Here is a 19,454-nt window from a genome sequence, read left to right on the forward strand (position 1 = left end):
AGAGATGAGAGAGAGTTTAAAGCCAACCTGGCAGTACAGGATATTTGCTTGACCTGAGCAGCCTGGACACATAGGACACCCCATGCATGCACAGACCTGACTCCTCATGTGCAGTAAGTGGGGCTGATGTGCTGCAGATGCAATTTGTCAGGGAGCTGTAGGCATCTGTTTGCCTGAGCTGCTCAAAATTTGGAAATTGGAAGATCTCTGGTCACGCGGAGGAAGAGGCTTACAGGTCTGGCTGGCCTACTTAGGCAAAAAGCAAGAAATTGAATCTGCAAGCTGCTCTCCCCTGTCACTTTATCACTGGAGCATCAAGATGCACTTGTGCCCTCCCAGCTTGCTTTGAATGTTCATTTGGCCCATAGGCCAAGAAAAGAAAGAAGAAAACTGGGTCCCTGACAAAGGGTGGGTCTTTATTCTAGGAAACAAACCTGAAACATTTTGACTGAAGAAGGAAGCGGTAGTCAAAGCTATGCCACGCCTGCATGAGAAAGGACCTTTCCCACCACACAGCTTCCCAGAGCCTTCCTTGGCTGAAGCTGGGCCAGAGGCGAGCAAGGCTCTCGGGCCAGCAAGGCAGCACGGACAGGACCATGGCTCCACAGCTGAACGTTGTGGGACTTGTCTGGAAAGCAACTGAATTCTGGTCTCTTCTTCTGTGTTTTCTTTTGTAACTCAGCGACCAGACAGTGTCAAAAATGCATTACCAAGGCTCCCCAAAAACAGGCTGCGCTGTCATGCCCCTTCCTATGCTGCCTGGGTGATTCCTGCATTGCTAAATCTGTCCAGAAATGTGGTTCTGAGAAAAGCCTGAGGAGAGGCAGTGTCCCGAGCAGAGTGCTGGCTGACAGCGACGTGAAACAGGGAGCAAAAGGACTGTCACCTGCAGCTCGAGACCTCCAGGGAAAGCATAGTTTCTGAAATTTTTTGTAAGTAAACAGGATTGCCTCAGAGAGACAGCTGACTCCATCTTCGGTTTCCCGTGCAACACCTGCAGCTCCACAAATCTGGCTAAAGCTTGGGTTAAAAAAAGGGTAACATTAGTATAATCAAAAGCAATGTAATGAATGTAACCGAATGAATGGTTTCTAAACAGCCCAAGGTCTTTTGGGCTGTGGACTGCTGGGATTCTGGACCTGAAATTGCCAGTCTTTTCCGGAAATGCCGGTGGGCATTAGAAAGGATATTGAGTATATCCTCACCGGCAGCTTGATTGACCCTGTGTTCCCAGGGAGCCTAGAAAGGCTTCCACCCACATGGAGACATTTCTAGTGCCCTCAAAAGTGCTTGAGGGCTTTGGCTCCTGTTCCCCATTTCCTACCAGGCAGCATGGGACCAGTGCTGAAGACCACAGTCCTGGCATTGCCCGCTGTACAGCTGAATATAAAGAGCATGCAGGATTCACACCCTGAAAAGAAACATCTCCGAACCATATCCTGAGTATTCCCTTAACTCTATATCATCTTACTTAGTTTGTCCAGTTCCTTAAGATGCATTTTTATTCCCAGCTTTGCTCACGGCATCTTCCAGAGCTCTGCAGGTTCCTCTCCAGTGATCTGTTCCTTAGTTTACATCTCTCAATACAGATATTCTCCTTGCCTGAAAGGATGTCGTCCCCCCCCCCAACCCCACACTTTCTCATAAATCTTCGAAAACCCCCTGATGATTAAGACCAGCTTGTTGGTTATTCTCACGGTGCTGGCAGGTAAATCAGCCTGGAGGAACAAGGAGCTTTCTGCCCTCGTGCCAGTGGAGGCACAGCCTCCCCTCCACCGCTGCCAGCCGTCTCCAAGAGTACAGAATAACAAAACAAGTACCTCTGAAAAGCCTAGGAAATGAGACACTCTGTGTAAATTCAGGTAAAAGGTTTCTGTACACTAGTTGCTTTGTGTGGTCAGGAACACTGATGGGGTAGAGAAGCCGTGGAAGCCTTTTTCTTGCCTTTCGGCAGAGGCAGCATCAATTGGCTGGGTTTAATATAGTACCACTTATGACAAATATATGCAAAACTGCTGCAAGCAGTAGAAAATTGCTTGCCACGTGGACAGATTTTACACAGAATAAGGCGTGTGGTTTAGGTGCAGGTTCAGGGTACTGAATGAGAGGAGGTGAGGCTGAGAGTTTTACGGTGTGTGTGTGTGTATCCATATCCAGTACCTCCTCTACAAACCCCACATTATAAGCTGTATCATTTCAAACTGAAGAAAATATTGTCAGAAGCAACTGGTGTGTGCAGGAAATAACAGATTTAAAACCTCAAATCTCTTTTTTATTCTTTACTTCTAGTCCACTCAAGTTTCAGTTGTTTCAAAGGACTTTCCTAAAAGAAAAAAAAAAAAGAAAAAAAGCCTGAGCAGCAATTTGAGCTTATGCTTTGTGTAGAAGTCTCAAGCTTCAGCTTGTGAAAGTATTTTGCTTTATCTTTGATTCAAGACACAAACTGCTCAGTTCACTAACACAGCTCAGAGCCTACAAGTTCTCACGTGGCTTTCTCCTGTAACCCAGGCAGTTAGCTGAAGGATCTATCCCACTGAGCTATTTTTATTACCCTGGGTTTTTGTTTATCTCCCAGTAGAGGAGCTTTTTCAAACTAATTGATACACTTTTTGGGTATTATTGGGATGCTGAGCGCACAGGTGCTCTGAAAGACGTGGAGTATTAGGTTACAGAATAGCTCTGATGTGATCTTTTGACTTTTAGGTCTGATTGTTTAAAAAAAAAAAAAAGAAGAAGAAAAAGCAGCAATTGACTACATTTCATTAGAGCTTTCTGTCCAGCAAACAGGCCAGAAGAATTTCTTAATCCTATATGGTTCATTTTGGGACCTTATGTGTAATATCAAACAGATTAAATGAATTGCATCACTCTCTGATTCAGCATATGCAGACCCTTGCCGTTGAAGTTTCCCAGTCAATCCATCCTCTTCCCCCCCCAGTCATAAATAAAGTCAGGAGTGGAAGATTCCCTTCAAGGAAATTTATCTCTTTGACAGTCAAACAGGTGGCGAAGTTAATGCTAAGTCTCAAGAGAACTTGGTTGGTAAGAATGGCCCTGCAATAACTAACCGCAATGATTTACAAGGGACTAAATTGCCAGATTAGGCCTTGATAATTTTTCAACTCTTGACTTCATTATTACCTTGTGGATCTGGATCTTACATCACCTCTAGGAATGCCTGGGATCAAATTAAAGTGGAAACACCTGGTTGAAAGTCAGTTCAAAATACAGATTTAAGAACTAGGGGGCTATTTTTGTGTGCTGGATCTGCTTTTCATGCATGGTAGACAGCTATAAAATTCTGTTTCTCTGCGTTTGAGCTTTGTTTTCAAATGCCAGTCTGCCTTGCGTGTGCGCTTGCTAATAACCACTGCTCTTTGCAAGTGCACTCACTGCTTAGATGTCTACAGATCTGACGTGAAGAAGATTTAGTAGTTAAATGAAGTGCCCAACTGAGGTAAACTGCAAACTCAAAGACTTAGACCACGATGAAAATCTGTGGTTTGATCTAACACAGCATGACTATCGAGGGAAGAAGGCAGAGGTACTCATGCAGCAAGGACTTGCAAAGAAGCGAGATGATCCAGTAGTTAAGATGATATGCAAACCATTTTTTTTAGTAATGTGTGAGATCCAAACAACAATTTTTACCAGGAATTTGTAGCCTGAACAATCCAGTGGAATGCTCAGAGGCACAGCGGGCAGTGATTTAATGACTGGAGACACAGTACCGCTACATAGTGCTGTTTGGGGAGGGTCTCCTGCGAGCTTTTATGCCTTCCTCCCATTTGCATCTCAGTTGTCCTTCTCCAGCTCTTCTGCTCGGCTCGGGAGCTGCAGCCTGAACTCACGGCTGGGTTACCGTAAGCCAGGGACTTCATCACTGGCACAAGATAGGCACGAAACAGCAGTAGGACCCTTTCACAGGACACCAGGTGGAAAGTCAACAATTTGTCTAGTCCAGACTGCTGCCAGGCCATCTAATGAGAAGACGGCTATTTATAGAGTAAAAGAGAAATCCTTTGGGCTTGTTCTGCTGCTGCTGGCACACAAGCAGTGGCTGTTTCAACAGAAAAAGCCTCCACCTCCCAGTAAGTCCCACTAATTTTAATGGGAGCCTGTCCGGATGGCTTCAAGTGACGAATCTGGCCTAACCACCTTGATCCTTGAAAAGTAAGCAGTTCAACCATGGTTGCCATGTGGAATGGCTTAATTTGATCTGGAGCCTTTCCTCAAGGGTGATAGCACTGGTAGGCACGACATGCCGTTCAGAGACTAGGGTACTGGCAGGGCTGGGAAGGGCTTGTCTCCATGTTTCAGCAACTGATGCATTGCTTTGTCCTTTTAAGGGGTGAGGTTCTCCATTGTGTGGTGCCTTTCTGTTTGAAAAACTGCATGTGCAGGTGGCTCCTACCTGGGGAGAAGTCAAAGGTGCTTGACAGAAAATGGCTGCCTATGGGGGCACTGGAGCTACCTGCAGACACTGCTCTGCCCAAGGGGTCAGAGATTCCTAACCACCTATGTAACTCCTTTTCACGCACATATATTCTCACACTCTCTTCTTCTGCCAGGTGAAATGGGTGTCAGGATATGTGGCCTTGTGGCCTTGTGTTTTATTTTTCTCTGCCTGTGGCCTTGTGTTTTATTTTTCTGTGTCTCGAGATGCTTTCGTAGGGCTGTAGGTGGACAATGCAGCACAACAGCTCAAGGGGCAACTTCTCCAGCCCAGAAGGTTGGGCTAGAAAAATCACGCCTGTGCATGGGCCATCCTGCAAGTGATAACTATGTCTCCCGTTTTATTGTGGGCACTTGAAACTTCCTGGTGTAGGCTGGGAGAGACGCAAAAGCACGAAGATGATGGTAAATAACTTCCCTTTTCCCCTCATGAGAATGACACGACGGATGGGGAGCTCTTGCATTGCCCATGCACTTCGGTTCCTGCCCCCACCCTGGGTCAGACCTCTCACCCCCGGCAGGGAGAGGAGGCGAGGATGCAGCACTCGGCAGGTGAGAAACCTCAGAGTCCTGACCATGACACTGGAATTGTCTTCAGGGAGTGGGACTCAAGGAAAAACTCCAGACAGTGACAGAACAGGAAGTTACAGCAGCTGTAGGAGCTGCGGTTAATGAATTTCCCAGTGGGGCTTTAGCTTTTGCTCTGCCTTGCTCCCTCTGGCCCAGAGTGCCGTATTAGTTTCTCCGCTTCCCAGCCATCCCAGTCCCACAAGCTGTTCCGTGTAAGAATTCTGAAGGCAGCAGATTGTGTTATGAGTCCCCAGTGAGAGAATAATTTTAGGTCCGATTCCAAATATTTAGTAACAAAGGCTCGGCTTCCCAAGGTGAATCCCAGGAACACTGACAGCATCTCCACATCTGATCATTCAAGCATCAGGAAGAAGGCAAAAATGAAAATATGCTTTTTTTTTTGAGAAAACAAGAAACTTGGGTCCCACAAGCTCGAGGGTCATGGAATTTCATGTGCAGTTTTGCCCCTTCAATAAAAAGGGGCTGCCTTGGCTGACCTGACTGTTCTTAGTAGATGCTCTAGGTCTTCAGAGGAGAACCTTCACAGGGGACTGCAAATATTTATAATACCAAAAAGCGAGAGAAAGTTAAAAGCTGCTTGTTGGAGACTCTGGGAACATTTACCTTGAAGTCTATTGTACTTGTTAATTTCAGCTAAAATCTTGCGTCTTTTCCAGGAATGGAGAACTTGGGCATGACTTTTCTTCCAGTCCCTGTCTCAGTCCCAGCCCCAACCTGAGTTGGACAGTGGCTTGGTGAAAGTTACTACTGTTCTCTTTCAGTAAAGGAGAAATGAGTTATTTCCTTGAGAAAACACCATCTCACCAACAGCTGTGGCTCAGAAGTGCTCTGCCTATAAATAAGGTTTCCATATTAAAATATAGTTCAAATTATTTTTAAAAACTTACTCCCAAAGCTTATAACCTCTTCACAGACCTGGCATTACTGCAGAGAGCTTACTTTGTTCCCTTGTCTAGTAAGGACACTGACACATCTTCTAATTGCTCCATTTGTTCTACTTTGCTACACAAAATAAAGATGTGAAAGAATGCTAGACCAGACTGAACTATTGCTTGAACAACCTGCATTTTCAGAACCACCCTAGCATTCCTCAGAAATTCCCAGTTTAGCCCTGGGACTAACAAAGTGCCTTATTTTGCACGTGCTAACAGATGATGTATTATGTGAGCCACACGTTATTTTTAAATGTCAAAATTGTTAGTTAAACAACCAGAGAAGTGGTCACTTCTGTAAGTTCAGAATTAAAATATGGAGAGCAATTGTTTAAATGATTTTTATTTTGAGTCACTGCAAGCAGAGAAAAGCTGGCATTTCTTATCAGGTTGTTTGGATTGTGGATACAAGTGAGAGATGAGAAAATCCATGTATCAATGTTTTTGCTGGACTGTTCTCGTTTATGATCCCTCCACTGGAAGCCATGGTCTCATCTGCCTCATGCTTATTTCCCACCACCATGAGCACTTGCTGGACAAGAAGCTGGCAATCCTCAGCATTTCAAGCACTGCAGTTCACAGGCAAGCCCTGGGAAAGCAGAGGCCTTGAGGAAACACTGGTCCCTTGGAGCCATATCTGCATTAGAGCTCCCACTGTTGCTACCAGAAGCAAGGTTGAACTAGCAGGAGTAACAAGACAAGAATTGGTGATGAAACCTCTGTGCAGACACCCATAAAATGATGAGCACTGACACTAGCTGTCCTGGAAAGGTCAATATTCCTGGGTCTCAGCATGGTAGGAAAACCTAACACCCTAATCACCCTGGCACGCTTCCGCCTGCCCATTAACTACTGGCGTATGTAAAGACCTAACTTTTATCGAGTAAGGTTTGTTCTAAACAGTGGATAAAAATGTTCTTGCCTCTTAAGAAAATAGAACAAGTTTAAGCTAACTTTGCTTATCTGTAGCTTAAGTGGATGCCTCCCAGTGAAAGGTTGTACTTATCTTCTAAGGGCTTAGTTGACGTAGATGAGAGTACGACAGGCATTCAAAATGCACTGGCTAGTCCTGAGTAAGTCCCAGGGCACAGAACTTCTTACTCCAGAGCATTGTTCTTGTTTAAGCTAGGCTGGAACAGTTTATGCTTATTGCAGAACATAAGGGTGCACACACACGTGCGCAGACACAGGCACACGCTTCAGCGTAGTTATTCCAGAATAATTTCTGAGCAGGGATGTGTATAGACGAGGACTGGTAGATGGGCTCAGGACTATGGCTGCCTGCAGCTGCGATGAGAAGAGAGGGCTTGGATGTCAGCACACGAGTGGGACGCTGTGCATGCACACACTCCGCAACAGAAGCTGCTAGCGCGGGGTATGGAGGGGATATCCCTAGAGCCATCTTAGCACCCCATTCTTCCTCTCCCGCTAAAATCCTGCCCCCGGATACAGCTACTAGATTTCCTAGTGGCTCAGCTCTAGCTATTCCCTATGTCTCACTGCCACAGCAGCTTTTATCAATAATTGGATTAGGGAAGAAAGGCTCTAGACATCCCAGTGCCACAGACACGGGCCCAGGCACATTGTTTGCTGAAATGTTTTCAGTCAGGACAAGCTAATATTTTGAAGGCAGTTTGGTCAGCCTGTACAGACAGGGATGCGTTTAAAGGTTTCATTTTTTCAAAATACATTGTGGCTCCTTGGCTAAGAGCTACAATTGCCCTGTTTAGGAAAAGGGAAACAAACATCCTGCCAATTTAACTTAGGCACAACCACACACAAACACTTGATCCTGACTTCTGTACATTCATCATTTAGCTCAGAAGCTTTTTTTTGTGGAAGCAATGAATTGTTTGTGTATCGTCAGCATTAAGCAGATAGATAAGTATGCAAGCTGGAATGTTACTTCTAAAGTTATTTTAAATATTTGGTTTTTCCACTTAAACTATGTTTAAATAAAGTTAGTACGAATTTCTTCATTTCTTTGATGGCACGATACAGCCATACTTTCTGTCATTACACACATCAGCATTTAATGGCCAGACTGAAACATGACAGGCTAATTATGATACCAGGCCGTTGGGTTTTATGTAACTACGTAAAACACACTTTGTTGGGGACCGTCCCTAGACTTCCCAGCTTTTTTTGCAAGGCAGGGGAGCAGCTGTGTGACTAAACACCTGGAATTTAGGGTTAGGAGCTTCATGACAAAGTCAGCCTTAAATCAGGCGCCCTCATCAACCAGTTCTGCCTAACCCCCTGTTTCGGGGGCTGTTAGAAGACCTTATCTCTCTGATAGACAGTTTTATTTCCTGTTCGTGGGGTAGGAACTTGGCAGCACGGGAAAACTGAGCAGAGTCCCAAAGTTTCTGTACTTGGAAAATTTGGGTTTAAAGCATTAATGGACAGAAACAGCCTCTGAGGTTAAATACTTACCAGATTACCATCTGTGTTATGATCACCTGGTTTTGTTGAACAGATGCTTAGGACTTGTCTACTCAGAGACATGGAGAAAAATTAGGAATCAAATTCAGAGGTTAAGTTAATGCTTTTATATGCATTAAACTCTTGTGCAGATGCACACTTTTAGAACCATAGTGATGCGTAACTTAATCCTTTAATTTATGTGCGTTCACTACACAGCTTCGATTCCTCTGAATTTTCCCAAGTTGCTCCTGAAGACAAGGCTCATCAGATTTTGTCTACACACAAAAGTTATGACAGACAATGATGGTGTTTGAATGTAAAGAATAATGATTGCTCCTGAATTATTTATTCATTATGAAGTAAAAGGGTATTGTTCCTGATTAGCTTACCTCGCTTAGAGGTTTTCTGCACAAGTCAGTATGACGTAAGTTAAAGTATGCACTTAGTGTGCATTAACAACTCTACATACACCACCCAAACAGGCCTAATGGGGTGTGGGGGAAAGAGCAATTTATACGATATTGGGCATCTAGCTTCCGTGTTCCAAGCTGGAACTAAATTAATACATAAAATAACCAACAAGTACAGGGTACGAGAAACTACTAACACCAAAAGCAAAGATACTTGAAGGTCAAACTTGTCTTATCTCACTCCAATTACCAAATGGGTATACCCAGTTTAGAAACCTGGCCACCCCAGATTCCTTTCAAAGACGAGGGAATGGAAGAGAAGGAAGACTCACTTTGAGAACAGCTCAGATATTACAGGGATAAGTTTTCTCCCCCAGACACCTTTGTCATGCGGATAGAGAGAAAGTCTACGTTTACAGGCTCCTATTTAGCTATATAAAATTAATGAGATGAATCCAGGCTCTACTGCCCATTGGGACTGTCCATACAGGAGGTGGGTATAGCAGATGTGAATTCAAATTACTCTACGTTTCCTTCCTACATGGTCAAGCTCATAAGAAATGCTAAATCACGTTCATAACACGTCTACTGACCAGAAACCAGGCTTCCTTTTTTCTAGAAGAATCACAAAATGGCTGAGGTGGGAAGGGATCTCTGGAGGTCATCTGGTCCAAACCCCCTGCTCAAGCAGGGCCACCCAAAGCTGGTTGCCCAGGACCATGTCCAGATGGCTTTTGAATATCTCCAAGGATGGACACTCCACAACCTCTCTGGACAACCTGTGCCAGTGCTCAGTCACCCTCACAGTGAAACAGCATTACCTGATGTTCAGCAGGAACCTCCTGCGTTTCAGTTTGTGCTCATTGCCTCTTGCCCTGTTTCTGGGCACACCTGGAAAGAGCCTGGTGCTAAAGAACTATTTGTGTAGACATTTATGTGGGAACTACACAGACAAATTCTCAAAGCAATAAGCCCAGGAGTAAGCTACCACAAGGTAAGCCTGGTTGTGAACATACTTCTGACATACCAGTTATATTGCACCAACTGCCTATGCACATATACTTACCACGGGGCAATGTGAGGAATTTTATTCCTCAGAGAGGAAAAAGTTCTCTCACACCTTCTGAGCTTTGGTTTAAACAGAACACATACAAACCCTTAAGGTACTATTCCTCTGACCAAGATAATAATGTCTGAACTAGTCATCCAGACATCTTTGTAGTGAGAAAGTAGCCAGCTCCTGTGTTGTGAAAGTATCTAATCATCAGATAGGGCCACAACTAAAACACGCCAAAAAACCCCAAGTCCCTAAACCAGGTAGGGCACATTTCTCTCCACTGACTGTTAACCCTATTGCACCACTGTAGATGTGCCAAGATAAGGGTGTGATTTGTCCTGCTTACTGGGAAGTACAGTGCCATAGAACGATCTTCAAACATCTCATTTACATGACTGTAAGCTTAGCACCATTAAGATAGAAGCTTTCTGAGAAAACTTCCATCAGCTGCCTATCCCATCTGGTTATTACAGCCAGACAAAGACAGGAAGATACCAAGAGGTGCACCCATATTGGCTCATCTAGGTGTAACAGTAAACTTTTGCGGCATCATCCTACAGAATGAAGGAAAATGTTCCTACACCAAATTAGTAGTTTAAAATATTAATTTAAAACTTTTACCTGAGCTACTTAAACTGCACTGACTTTGTGCTGAAATAATGCAGTCTATCAGTTAATTGGTGTGTAGGCACAACCCTGAAGAGACACAGTAATCCTCATAGTTTCTGATCATAGTGTTAAAGGAAACTCAGCATCACATGGTATTTGCAACAGTTTAGGATAATCTAAAGAGGGGAAACCCCAGTTCCCACTCCATCCTCAGTCACAAGTCTTCTCTTCCTGCTTTGTAGGAGTCACCCATGCAACTGGGAAGCCATCAGGTCAACAAAAAACCTCTTGGACAGGTGGCCAGCTTCTTTATGTGCTGTTTTTTTTAAGGTGTGACTAGAGGTGACAGAACTTTCAGGATTGTTTCTAAAACAGCTCATCTCTATCAGGAAAAACTAACACTTTGAATTTGTTCCTCTGGAGGTTTGAACTGAATTTAAGCTCAGTCTCCCATTCTGCAAGACAAGCACTATCCATTTTGCTAAGTTTGGAGCCATGGCTGTCTCCAGGGATGTTGTGTGCAATAACTTTGATATTACTTGACAAACTAGAATAATATAAAATTAGCCTCAAAGATCCTCCCCACAAGCACTTAAGCAATTCTCACCAGATCTACAAGGTATCTGGTATCCCCTTTCTCTATATGTATCTAACTGACTTTTGAATAGGAGATTAAAAGTTAAGGGTCTGAACAAGTATTACAAACCTGCTCACAGAGCACACCAGTCACAAGCCACTGTTCAAGAACGGAGATGGACCATGATATTTCTGGAATGGAAGTAAATTCAGAGAAACCAGGATGACAACGTATTTGATAATTAAAGTAGAACTCCTCAAACCCCGAAACTTACTTTTTAAGTAAGTCTATAACCATTGTAAATTGGCATGATATTTTACAGAAACTTCATATTACTGGTCAGCTTCTTATTTGTCCTTTTCTGTCAGGCTAATAAGTGTCTTGAGTATCAATATATCAAACTTTAAAAGCTGCTTCTTCATCCGAGACAACAATATAGATTGAGACATCTTAGAAAAACAAATGTGCAGTAAAATGATGCTATGTAATAGAATGAAGTTTGCTATACTTCCTCTTAGTGACTTTGCTGTAGGAACATGGGAGCTAATTTGGCCCTGGGGAAGTCATTAAGAGGCTTTTTCAAAAGAGCATGGAATTTGGAGTAAGGGTTAATGTAAACAGTTTCTTCTACTTCAGATTAATTTCTAAACAGGCTTAGTTAACACTATTCTCCACACAGATACCAATATTTTTTGTATGTATGATATATATATATATAAGTAGTAATAACTGCAGCTGTACTGAAACTAGATTTACTTTAATTCATTAAAACTGCATCCACACCAGGTCATTTTTATGTAGATCTAAATGAAGCTCCATAGAAAACCAAAATGAATATTCTTCAAAAGCTCTTTGACCAGTTACTTCATCGATGAGTTTAGAAACTAGAGAAAACTGTCAGCTCCTAAAGCCTAATTTCATAGTACTTACTAATAGACTTAAGAGATTATACTGTAAACCATGCAACTGACAAAGTGGATACAGGAACTGAGCAATAAATATTTGAACTGTGTTGATACTAAAGAGCTATGGAACAGGCACAAGTAGTTTGCATTAGTTTAGTCTTTCAAGGAAGCATTGCAATCACTGTTTTAAGGAAAAGGTGGCTCACTTTAATAACCACAGGCATTGGTCACTATTTAACAAGACATTCTAAAAAAGTAATCACAATTTGTTCGATAGTAGTTTACAAGTGGATGGTATACATTAAGATACAGAGGTAGAAGTTCACTTTTACAATGCTTCACTAATACAGATTACCAAATTATTCAAGGCACAAAATTGTTCGCTTTACAAAAAATACTGTAAAAATGTCATTTGCTGTTCTACAATGTGAGTACAACTCAAAAAAAATCTTTACACCCTTCCATATTCTGCATGTAGAGTTGTATCAGGCATTATTCTATTTTTCCTTTGCTAATAATTGGCATATGACCAGCGCTTACATAAACAGTTTGTATCTCAGCTGAGTTGCTTTGTCTTTTAGGCACAAGTCCAGTTACAGAAATTTAATACAACATCTTCCTCGGGGGGTGGGAGAACTCTGTCGGAAGTAAGAATGAGGAGGAAGAAAAGAAACATATAGTCCATAATATTAGATTGGACTCTGACATATAGAGGGAAACAGAACAGAGCATATTTAAAATCAAGTGACTTAAAAAGTCAGTTTAAATTACTGACTGCATTCCTAGAAAACCAGATGCCCAGTACAAGTTTGCTCTGAGAGTATTTGAGACATTCACTTGCCTTTGAATTGGCAGAGATTTACAAATTTCTTTTTATCTTTGTTTAAATAGAACACACACACAATTGCTACAAAAGAGAATTACACCACAATTTGGCCATGTGTCCTTTAGAGAGCTTGGGTGAACAAGTGAAGAGATGCATTCAGAAACTGTCCTTGAATTTACTAAAAAGTCATGAGCAGTAGCTTAAATCTCATAATTTCCCTCCCTCCTGCTTCCCAAATAACATAGGGAAAGACAAACAATTTCTGAAACATCACATCTTCTAGTTGGAGACAGGTCTTATAAACCTTGGCAGGCTGAGGAAGAGATATCGCACAGTGCATCCCTACAAGAAGTAGTATGACTAGTTTACTGTACATACAGTGATATTCTAAAGGACAATGTTGGCAGCTACATTGTAAATTCACTTCGCTTACCTATCACATTTTCCAAGTACTCTAGTCAGTTTTATTTACAGTATATAAAAAACCTTGATTTTCAGAGTTCAAGACACAGGTTTAGGACCCAAGAGAATGCCACAGTAAGATGTTGACATTTGCATCTGTTAGATGCAAGTGCACTTCGCAATTCAGTCATGTAACATTACATCGTATTCACCTCTAAGTGTTAGTCCATCCAAAACAGTGTTAAATTCCATTTTTTGCTTCATTGTTGTTTGTAGCCTGTTTCCTTTGAGCGATGAAAGGGTACATACACTTGTCTGCTCCCAAAAACCGGTACATGCATACAACTGCTTCAAAGGGCAGAATACTGTGAAAAAGATGTTAAAACTTTTAGAAGACAGCTTAAACCAAAACCTCTGCTTACACCATGTACTTGGTCTCCTTAAAAGCAACATAATAGCTATTGGAAAGGCTTCCTAACAGACTTATTTCACAGAGATACTTACAGAGGAAACTGAAATTCTAGAGTCCCAACCACACAGGCAAGCAGAAAGGAGGAAGAAGCTGCTACTTCACATGCCTCCAAATTAGACCAGATTTCCTGCTGCTTTGTCACAAGCAGTGTGATAGCTTGGGTTAAAGGGGAGGGGGGGGCGGGCAAGGATATCACAGAAAGCCTACTAAAAGCAAAGCATCTGCTCAAAGCCACATCAGCAGAAGTCATCAGATATTTAAGATATTCTTTAATGTGGGATTAGTATTAGTTAATGCCATTCTTTGATCACCAGATGTCTAACAACCTTGACTTATATTCTAAACTCAATCATTCATCCTCAAAAAGAGAGCAATTTTCTTTTTCCCCCTCCAGATAAAATTCCAAGAGGTGACTATATGATGGATATCTGGCTACAGACCCTCCCCTCCTTCCCAAATCCACAAAATATTACTTTTATTTCAAGTATAGTACTCAGGGTCTCTAGTGAAGGATGAAGATGGGACTTCCTCAGCCCCTGGAAATAGTGGCAGACACTCATTCAGCAGAAAGCAATGCACAGAATCTAGCCATTAGGAGTAATGATCACTGAAGCACTGAGAAGTAGATGTCACTGGTACAGGTGTCCTCACTGCCAGTAGTACTGCTTGTGCAGTAGCCACTGGACGGGCTTTGATCTAAGTGCTGCTGCCTGGGGCATGGATTATGCAGAAGCTTTGATCTCCCTGTTGGAAGCTAAAGTGTTGAACGCAAGACAACCCAAAGGGCCTTTGATGTGACTGTTGCTGCATAAGGCACTGCCTGTGTAGAGAGCACTGAAGCACCCTCTGAGCTTCTGGTTGAAGAACCTAGTTCTTAAAGATGCTGACAGTGGCCTTGATTTGTTGGCAGAAGAGACACATACATACCCTCTTCCAGGAAAGAGAGTTGAAGGCTCATCTAGTCTTTGGTGATCCTGTCCACCATGAGAGACTTGAGGCAGAGGAGAACCGCTGCCTTCTAAGTGCAATAAAAATCACCAGGGTTCTCAGTTTCAACCATCCCTCACAGAAGGAAAATAAGACAATGCTGTATTTTAAAGCTTCTTCCTACACACTACAGATTAAAAAAACCCACACCACAGACAGCTGTGAAGCTCTTCTCTATAAACTAGAATGCAAGTGATGTTGTATCAGTGGAATTGAGCCAACTGCTGTATTACCCTGCATCACTGAAATGTCAGCCTGGTTACAGATTAAACAGAGTTCCCATCCAAAACCTGTATTGCGTTAGACAGAACAAAGGAGGTAATTCCTTTAAATAGCCCTTCCTCCAAACTTAGACTCTGAAAATTGATTCTGAATGTGCAGATTTTCAGTTTATCTACCATTTCTGTGCAAGTCCTAGAGAATCTGCAGGCAGGGCCTCCTACACACTGGTTCTAGAGACAAAACAGCTAAAGGTTCCTTTGCTGGAAGCTGCCTCATACCCCATTCCTAAAGAAGAACCTAAACAACAGAAAGGGAAGTCTGTTGAAAAGAAAATAGGAATCTAAGGAGAATGGAAGATACCAGAAGGTTAAAACAAGGATGCATAATACAGGGGATCTCAGTTTTATGGAGCTTCCTAAGCAAGCAACCTACACTCATGCAAGCTAAGAAAGAGACTTACAAATCCTAACACAACAGCATCTGTGGCCTGTGTGGGTAGGAGAGTGTTTATATCCAGAAAGTGGACATGGTCACGTATTTTACTAGTACTCTGTAGACTGTACTGCCAATTAACTGGCATTTCAGCTCTTACCTTTTCATGAAGGTGACCATATACATGAGGCGAGGTGTGCAGATCATTGGCTGGTCTGTAAGGATAGCTCTCATAGCCTGCTTCACACAGTATTCTGGTTTCAAGGGTGGAAGGAAAGGCTCAATTTCTTTTCTGAAATATTTGATTAAGACAGATTAATAAAATACACAAAGGACCGCAGACCTCAGTGAAGAGTTCATTAACTCACTTTCTTTGGAATGCCTCAGCAGGGACAAAGACTTCAATTTTTTTACATTCACTGTTCAGTTACAAAGATTATAGCTCAAAACTTGTGTTGCCTAAGTACAAAAGGACAGAAGATACTCACTGAATTCAGGAAGTCCCTTTTTTGAATCAGGATTACAGATCACACTAACATATATTAAAGCAGAGATAATACTTATTTTAATATTTTTATGGTAGCAGTTTAGCTACCTTCGAGTACTTTTACAACACCACAAACACAGGGCAGAAGAAGAATTTTACTCACCTGATCCTGCACCCTCTGAACATTCCTGTATCTACAAGATAAGGGCAAACTAAAGTTGTTTTGATTCCATCCTTTTCAGCAGCCTTCAATTCATGGCTCAAAGACTCATGGAAACCTACAGCTCCAAATTTGCTGGCACAATAATCCTGCGTTGGCAATGAACAAGGCAAAAAAAAGCAACTTAAAAAGGACAGATAAGAATTATATTCAAAGCCAAAGCATATCTGAGGTGATTCTGCACAGATTTTCAAAGCAACAAAAGACATGCACTGAATAGAGCATCACATCAACTCATTTATCACTTTACTTTTGAGGCAATTAGCACAGAATCATGAAAGCAGGAAATCTCAATGTAGGAGGATATTACCTTGGATTCAGGTCTTTGAATCAGGCAGGCTCACATGGCAAGTTACTCCAATTACCAGTTTGCTTAATATTAAATGTTACAACAAAGGAGTGAGATACCTAATACTACCTTGGGTCAGATTTGGAAAAAGCTTGGAGAGTTGGCAGGGCATATGTGTAAAAATGTTAAATGCTTTATTTTTAAGGTTAGTTTCAACAGAAGATATAATGGAGATTTCAGTGTACTATTTAATTTTCAGAAGAGGATAAAGCTTGTATATCTCAAAAATACTAAGTTCAGCAACATTAAAAAATAATTGCATAGACAGCAGTAGCGTTCGAGTTTTCTGTTGGATGTGTCACCTCTGCTGGTGGTCACACCCACAGTCTAGGAAATTCTTTGTAGTTTTCTCAAGAAAGTAAATACTCTAAAAAGCCTTAAGTTACACCAGCTTCATGCATTTCTGTTATGAAGCACTGCAGTCTAAGGTCCTGGACTGAGCCTTACCTATATGCAAAGAAGCCTGTGCTTATGGGGTAATATGACCATTATTCCATTAGATACATTAATTCACTTTCACTAACTGAATGCTTTTTGTTCACACTTGCATTTGTGCTAATGACCCCAAAAGCAAGATTATAGGCTCTAATCCTAACCTAGTTTTATGTACCAAACAGGTCTCTCAAACTGGTGTTCTCAAACAGCTGGTAGCAACTAGACAACCTAATGCTTATAACTGGGAGCCTAGTAAAGTATGCGAGATATTCTGGAAGGAAGGCTGGCAGCCATTTCCTCACAGAAACAGGAAACAGAAAACATTACTTTTGAAAATCCTTGCCTTTCGCTTCAAGCTTAGCACTGAAGATCTTGACAGGAGTAGGTAGGTGGGCACCTTTCAAGTTCCTAAATTTATCAGGTAATTCAAAGATCATTTAGCATTCTGAAATTCTTAGCCTAGGCTTTCACTCTAAGTGACAAGTCCACCTGCAAAGTAGGTGAATACAGTGGCTGCCCGAGTCCTGCGGATCCCACTCACAGGGAGCCATGGGTTGATATGGTACTCAGCACCATAGCTTCCAAGTATCTTCGAAGATTTGACTTAATTTTCTCTAGCTGATAATACAAAGAAGCTTATCCTAAGCAAGAAGTGCCGAAATTATTGTTAATTATAGTCTAACAAACCTCCACTCCAGCAGTACTGAACAATCCCAAGGAACTTGCAACTGTCACAATGTGTCCATGATTCATTTCCAGCATCTTGGGAAGGAATGCTTTAGTGGTCTACAAAGGAAAAAAAAACAACAAACAAACACCAAACCAAAATAAAAAAAAACACACCTTGAACATACTACATTAGTGATAAGTGTTCAGTTAAGTGTTCAGTTTATTATCAAGAATTTAGAAATAAGATCACTGTTCAGTTTTTGAACTTCTGAGTTTGTCAAAAATGCCAACAGAAAATCTACAGGTTGTTTGTGAATTCAGACACCAAGGCAGCAAGGATTATATCTCCAGAAATCCTAAGGTTAAAGGATCAATTCAGCTCAGACATGTTTATTTTTCTGCAAGAGACTAGTTATCAGAAGGAGATAATTTGACTCTAAAATGGAAGTCACATTTTTTTTTAAGACAGAAAAAGGAATGCAAAGTGTTTAATTATGCCATCCAGCACATCTGTGTTAAGACAAGTGCCGATTATCAGTTCTAATTATTGACAGCATGTTTTGGAATTTGGATATGGTTAGTTTTATCCAATTAACTTATCTTGGACATTTTACACTGAAAGAAATATGGGAGGCAGAGTTTTTGCTGATGTTACTTTTTACATATAAAATACAGTAAACATCTACTAGTCTAAATTACTTTTCATCTTAATTAGTATCCATAAGCATTGCTGTAACTAAAAAGACAAGATATACATTTATATTATCAATTCCTTATTTTAAGAGTTTCAAAATGAAACAAAATAAAACAAAAGCAAGTCTCAAGATTAAACTTTGATTTTAACCTCCAATTTTTATGCTTTGATTATAACAAAGTTTGTTTCTGTTTAAAAACCCAAGTCAGAGTTAACACCTTTAGAAAAATTAAGTTTTAAGCAATAAATTGAAGGCATTTGCTAGATCACCTCTGCTAGAATACCTACCTTTGTCATATCTGTTTTCTGAAGCTGACTCAAAACTTTCCTTTTTTAAATAAGTATTAAGCAGAGCACCATATATGCTAAAAAAATCAATGAAGTAGTAAAATGGTATGTGTAGTTATGATTTACTTCAGCTTCTATGTTGTCAGTGTACTATATGAGATAACTTTTAAATTGCCAAAGAACTTCAGACAATGCTTTTTAATCACAAACATGCCTAGTTAATATATAAATCTATTCATGACAGAGCTATTATTCTATTCTAATTCACTCAGTACCATGAATGCTTAATCCTTCCAGAAACCTGGTCTTCCCATGTAATTTGGATACAAACTCAGAGCATGCAAGTGCCCCTTAAGTATTTGCTACTTGCTTAATTGTTGGTCTGAGTCTTGTCAGCTGCATTCTTAAAAAGACATGCAAGCTACAGCTGAATCCATCTAATTCCATTCTTATGCTGTCTGCATTTTCCAATCACAGACGTCAGGACAGTTTTGCTCTAATGATTTTCACATGTTCTTGTACAACATTTTTGCCTGCAGGTGTTAAATGACTAATCCAGACCTCCTAACACCACACAAAAGAGTGTTTTCACTGGACAGCTGGCAGATGATAGAAGATTAACAGACCTCCTGACTCTTGCCTTTTCTACTGTTGATTCATACAACTCCTAGATTCTATTCTGTCATAACTGCATAACAAAGCTAATTATAAAAAATAATCTAAGAGCAAGCTGCCCTGCATTTGTTTCTTTCCTCATGGCAGGGATCTCTAAACCTCTTATATAGAGCCTCGGACAAGAATTTAGTTCTCTGTTAAACTAATCTGTGCCAGGCACACAAAGTTTCAGCCTCTCTTGCCATGTTGCATGGCAACAAAGCCCAGTCATCACAAGGCAGTGCCATCTGAAAAGGTAAGAGGCTTCGCTTGGATAGCATTGAAGTTTTACAGCATGTTATTTATCTACAGCCTGCCTTACACACCCCAACACTGATGGTGTGTACGCTAGCC

At 41.3% G+C, this 19,454-nt stretch overlaps 1 protein-coding gene across 4 annotated transcripts in view; it reads right to left on the bottom strand.

Moving 5' to 3' along the window:
- Positions 1–6,459: 6,459 nt before the first annotated feature.
- Positions 6,460–19,454, bottom strand: part of RDH10 (retinol dehydrogenase 10) — a 32,418-nt gene continuing 19,423 nt past the window's right edge. The window contains exons 3-8 of one of the 4 annotated variants that reach the window (XR_012040849.1): positions 17,483–17,581; positions 15,955–16,100; positions 15,465–15,596; positions 13,404–13,556; positions 11,188–11,249; positions 6,460–6,567 (exon numbers count right to left, since the gene is read on the bottom strand). Coding sequence is in view for 3 of the 4 variants with exons in the window: in XM_072852344.1 (XP_072708445.1) it covers positions 13,433–13,556; positions 15,465–15,596; positions 15,955–16,100; positions 17,483–17,581 (501 nt within the window). In the remaining variant the exon portion in view is untranslated. Of the gene's footprint in view, positions 6,568–11,187; positions 11,250–12,065; positions 13,557–15,464; positions 15,597–15,954; positions 16,101–17,482; positions 17,582–19,454 lie in introns of those variants that run through there. The other 3 variants (XM_072852343.1, XM_072852344.1, XM_072852342.1) reach the window with 3 other exon arrangements.

The sequence above is a fragment of the Ciconia boyciana genome, chromosome 2, assembly GCF_034638445.1.
Source record: "Ciconia boyciana chromosome 2, ASM3463844v1, whole genome shotgun sequence".
Classification (NCBI taxonomy): domain Eukaryota; kingdom Metazoa; phylum Chordata; class Aves; order Ciconiiformes; family Ciconiidae; genus Ciconia; species Ciconia boyciana.